Source organism: Barbatula barbatula (genome assembly GCF_947034865.1).
Source record: "Barbatula barbatula genome assembly, chromosome: 13".
NCBI lineage: Eukaryota > Metazoa > Chordata > Actinopteri > Cypriniformes > Nemacheilidae > Barbatula > Barbatula barbatula.
This window is the reverse complement of record NC_136776.1, coordinates 23,139,569-23,144,716: the sequence shown is the minus strand read 5'-3', so window position 1 is coordinate 23,144,716 and position 5,148 is coordinate 23,139,569. Positions and strand designations below refer to the sequence as shown.

General features: G+C 37.1%; 1 protein-coding gene across 1 annotated transcript; it reads left to right on the top strand.

The window, feature by feature from the left end:
* Positions 1-1,169: 1,169 nt before the first annotated feature.
* Positions 1,170-4,702, top strand: LOC306902471 (uncharacterized protein). The gene is made up of 6 exons (XM_079471068.1): positions 1,170-1,324; positions 1,476-1,808; positions 2,067-2,387; positions 2,950-3,072; positions 3,148-3,492; positions 3,585-4,702. Exons 1-6 carry the CDS (start codon positions 1,258-1,260, stop codon positions 4,022-4,024), a joined length of 1,629 nt encoding a protein of 542 aa, XP_079327194.1. The 5' UTR covers positions 1,170-1,257; the 3' UTR covers positions 4,025-4,702.
* Positions 4,703-5,148: the final 446 nt, after the last annotated feature.

The window sequence follows — 5,148 nt, the reverse complement described above, 5'->3', positions numbered from 1 at the left end:
CAAAGGAACTCAAGCCATTTTAGTGTGCTTGAGTTGATGTATCTTGTACCCTGAAATTGCTTAACTTATTATGATGAGTTGAAGTAATGTAAAGACATTGATAAAATGTAAAATATTAAGTTGAAATGGAGTTACTTTGTTAGAAGCCTATACATAATAACTTAAAGCAGCAAGATTAACAGCAAGCCGATGTTTTATTAAATATCTTATAGTTAGAATAAACAGAGAAGCCAATGAAGTCTCCATCAATGCTGATGTTCTTGATGGGATGTTCAGAGATAGACAACAGGGGGCCGTTTCAGAAAGGAGGATTAGTGATAACTCTGAGTATATTTGCCATGGTGAATCGCTCCATCGATCATGGCTTGTCGTAGTTGTGGCGCAAGCGCTTAACTCAAGGTAAGTCTACACAGAGCTGACAGAACTAACTCAAATCAGCTCAAAGTTACTCAAAGTTAGGCATCTCGGTCTAAATCAACTCAGTTAAAAATAAGGAGGTTGAACCTCCTTATTGAAACAGCCCCTGGTTGACATTCAGACTGGATCTCTCACCATCACTGGACTTTATCAAAAAGCCTTATACAGATTGTTTGAGGTGGAATGTAAATACTGTTATTCATTTTATTTATTTTGGGCTGTTTTGTCAATAGTTTTATATTTTAATCGGTACGACTGACTAATTGTTACTGCATTAGAGAGCTCTACAATTGTAATTCTTACTAGTAACAACTGAATAAGTGAGCTCTCTAATTTAATTCTCTAGTAAAAATGCAATTACGACGAGTAACGCTGGGAACAATTTAAGCTAATTCGGCTTGCCATACATGACGTCTCCAAACATAAGTGCTTATAACGCAAGGGACTGCATAGAGTATGATGATATCTCCGCTTCATATCTTCAAAATCATGTTTTTCATTATGTTATCATGCTTTTATTGTGTTTAAGTGTGTTAGTATTTATTATGGCTTAAATCAACTGCAGTTTGTTTGATATTAATTGGAATGCACAATAAAGAAACATTTGTAAATAAACACTTCATGTTTTATCGTTGAGTAAAGAGTAACTTGTTTTTATGATGAAATACCAGTTTTTCTGTTGTAAAAACTGATGATGCAGTTGACAGGTTGCATTCCGATGGAAACGTCACGTGACATAACTTGTTCCCTTCAGTGAAGCCGAATGTCAGATTGTAAATATGTTGTAACACCTAACAGTCAGAGCTCCAAAACTTGAATATAACTTTACAGATCGTCTTTATGAAGTCAAACACCAATAACATGAAGACGATCTCTTTACTCTTCATCATCTTTTCATTCATCAACGGTAAGTTCATTTAGCAACTTTTTTTACACTTTCACTTCCACAAATGTGTTTCTTTATGTCGATGAGTTTTGAACCATTACAAATCTGGAAGTCGGTGAACATCAGTTTGTTGTTAAGAAATCATTTCTCATTCTCTGTTTGTGTCATTCAGGAGTGTTTGGTGATCCTGATAAAGTGAAGTCAGTGATGGAGGGAGATTCTGTCACACTACACACTAATATAGCTGACATACAGAGAGATGATCTGATCGTGTGGAGGTTTGAAGGGGATCGCATAGCTCAGATCAATAAAGCGGCGAGAAACATCTCAGAATATAATGATGATGATGCTGATGAGAGATTCAGAGACAGACTGCAGGTGGATGAACAGACTGGATCTCTCACCATCACAAACATGAGATCTGAACACTCTGGACTTTATGAAGTCGATATCATCAGCATCAATAGACATACAACACACCAGTCATTCAGAGTTACTGTCGGTGGTGAGTAGATCACGTCACGCTATTTTAGAAACACTTTTAATGCACCTATAGGATCATGAAGAAAGAAAGTAGATTGTACGTGTAAGAGATGACAAGAGTGTTTACGTGTTATGGTAAACTCAACCTTTAGCATAGTCAGTCTTTATGGTTCTTTGCACCATTTCTTACTTTCTTTTTCAAGATAAAACCTGTTAGACTTGATGCGTTTTCCTAAACATGCTGTAAGACGATCAAATGAAAAGGCCGTTGTTGACACAGGTGGAGTGATGATGATGATGTCAGTGATGGAGGGACATTCTGTCAGTCTGTACACCGACACTGAAATACAGACGTATGATCTGATAGACTGGATTTTTGGAGATGAACGCGCTCAGATAGCTGAAATATATCAACCAGACAAACGGTTCACTACGTATGATGATGTTCTTGACGGGAGATTCAGAAACAGACTGAAGCTGAACGATCGCAGCGGATCTCTCACCATCACAAGCATGAGATCTGAACACTCGGGTGTTTATGAAGTAAAGATGAGCGGTAACAGACATTCACTACACAGGAGATTCAACGTGATCGTCAAGGGTGAGGAACACAACGTTAGATGTGTTATTATTTCTTTACAATGACAAGAATATTTATTAAGAATGTGAAATTATAGGTGTAGGAGATTTGTGTTATAATTTATACATACAGTATTTAAAAGGGCAACACAATACTGTATATAGAATTGATTGAGATGTTGCAAATATGCACAATGTATAGTTTCAAAATTCAACATATGGTCAATAGTTAAAATGAATTCTACAACTTTAAGCTTCAATATTTCATTTATTGCATATCATATTATTAACAGAGTTAGTGCTTATTGTGTTTTCTTTAGCACAAATATGAAATATAATACAAATATTAGTTCTCCTGAAAAACACAAATTTTACCAATTCTTCATTATTTCTTTTATGCAATACAATTATTTAAAAAAAGAAACGATAATTGAATGCATTAAACAACAACATAAAAAACATGACAAACATTAACGTGATCTGAAGCGTTAATTTGTTCATATCTCACAAATGCAGTTTACTTCTATTGTGGAATAAATCAATAATATCTTCTGATGTGATCTGATCTCTCTCTGTCATTACAGCGCTAGGTTTGCCTTTAGTTTCTGTAGTTGGAACATGTTTTTTCCTGCTTCTCCTTGCTGCCGGTGTAACAGCTTTTGTGATTTACTGTCGCTGCATGTATCAGCGCCGACTCTTTCTTTCAGGTAAGAACTGAAGGTGTAACACGCTTAATGAAATATATAAGCTTTGTTTTTTAATGTGTGTTTTTCGCCGTGCAGGTCAGGAGATGACAGTGATGAAGGGAGATTCTGTCACTTTACGTTCTGATCATCTTGCTGACATACGGAGAGATGATGTGATCCAGTGGATGTATGAAGATGAAGAGATTGCTAAAGTTAAAAACGCAACCATCAATATTGCTGATGCGAGATTCAGAGAGGGGCTGCATGTGGATGAGCAGACCGGATCTCTCACCATCACGAGCATCACGACTGAAGACTCTGGAGTGTATCGACTCGATATCTTCAGATACAGAAAGTTCTTCAATATCAAAAGTGGAAAGCTTTTAAAAATCATCAAAATAAGAAAGCGCTCATCTAAGAGATTTAATGTGATTGTCATTGGTGAGTACCTCTGAGACACTGGTGGCTTTCATTTTGCTTTCAAGTTTTTAACTTGCTTTTATAGTTTCTCTTTCATTGTGCTGCTGATACAGATGAGCTCATTCAAGTGAATGTGGGAGAATCGGTCACTCTTCAGACGGGTGTTACTGAAATACAGCAAGATGAGAAGGTCGAGTGGAGGTTTAGAGATGAAGGTACTCCTATAGCTAAAGTCAATCTTGCCAACAGTATCTCATGTGATGATGATGACGATGATGATCTGTTTAAAAACACGCTGGAAGTGAATAATCAGACTGGAAATCTGATAATCAACAACATCCAACATGAACACTCGGGTGTTTATACACTGAAGATCAACGGTGGAAGACACTCATTGAGGAGACTGTGTGTGATGGTTTCCTTAAAGCCTTGTACAACGTCTCTTACAGATCCTCCAGCAAATGAGCGGAGAGAGTCAGTGGAGATAAACGTGCCTTTGGTGAATAGAGACCTAAATATAAGCCTAAGAGTTAAAGTGACAGACAACATCTGAACTACACTAGCATCTCACTGACTGATGTGTATTTTCTGTTAATATCAAGAGTCTCTGTCCATCACTCCAAGTATGCATACTTTCACTATAGTACACAAAACTAGTATGTTGAATGAAAGGTAAATCTGTATTCATAAGACACAGACGATCTGCTCATCCACACTGAACTTCTGATCTTTTCTATCCCGTAATGCAACAGGGGGACAGAAGCAATAAGATTGATCAAATCAAATATATCAAAATACTTGTTGGGTTGCTTTTGTGGGGCATCATGCTAGCCACTGCCAAATGCGAATTACATATGAATAAAGTAAATATATTTTCATGTGCTTTGTGATTCAATTGTACTTGAATAGAAGTTTTTTAGTGTTTGGACTTGATTATTATGAGCTTCAGACTGTGAGATGTGTTGTATTTAATTACATTTTTTCTTATCCATGTGTGTGTGTGAATATAATGTATATTTATTGACTTTTTACTCTTTTTCCAAAGTATTACTAATATTATTCCTTACTTTCGGTTTCAGTTAGAAAAAGGGGTTTTGCTTTGGACACTAGATGGCGCACTGCACCGCTGCATTACATATAGTGTACATAGGGTCTTAACCGACGAAACGCCATAATGTGTTAATGTATTTTTGTGATAAATTGCTTTAATCTATAAACTGTTCGGAACTTGATATGAATGTCAAATTATTCTTTGAAGAAGCAAACACGAACCAGCGGCAGTGATCAGGCGCATGCGCTTATCGGCGTCGTGACGTCACTCTCTCACCGAAACACGCGGCACGCCCCTCAGTCAGCGCAACATTCTGCAGCTCGTGACTCTTTCTACAGAGGAAACTAACAATTGTTTCATTAAAACTACACGCGACAGTCATCCGACAGTGTGACTGAGGTTGTGTTTGTTTAAAATCCGCGATAATTAAATCGCTAAATAACGAGAGCTGCGGAAACTGACTGAACTAACAGATTGAACTGGACCCCAACAATCATCTGTATTGTGTCAGGTATGATGACTTAAATACATTTCATATGTGAATAAACCACTGGAGTTATGCGTATAGTTTATTGGCTATAATAGGACTTGTATTGGTCTGTCAGGAGACTGGTGGTGTCTGTGGG

Bases quoted from the DNA above. Each gene is read 5' to 3' on its own strand.
- LOC306902471 (XM_079471068.1), top strand. From the start codon at position 1,258: ATGAAGTCAAACACCAATAACATGAAGACGATCTCTTTACTCTTCATC. The intron at 2,388-2,949 runs GTGAGGAACACA...CTGTCATTACAG, and splicing joins ATTCAACGTGATCGTCAAGG to CGCTAGGTTTGCCTTTAGTT. The intron at 3,493-3,584 runs GTGAGTACCTCT...CTGCTGATACAG, and splicing joins ATTTAATGTGATTGTCATTG to ATGAGCTCATTCAAGTGAAT.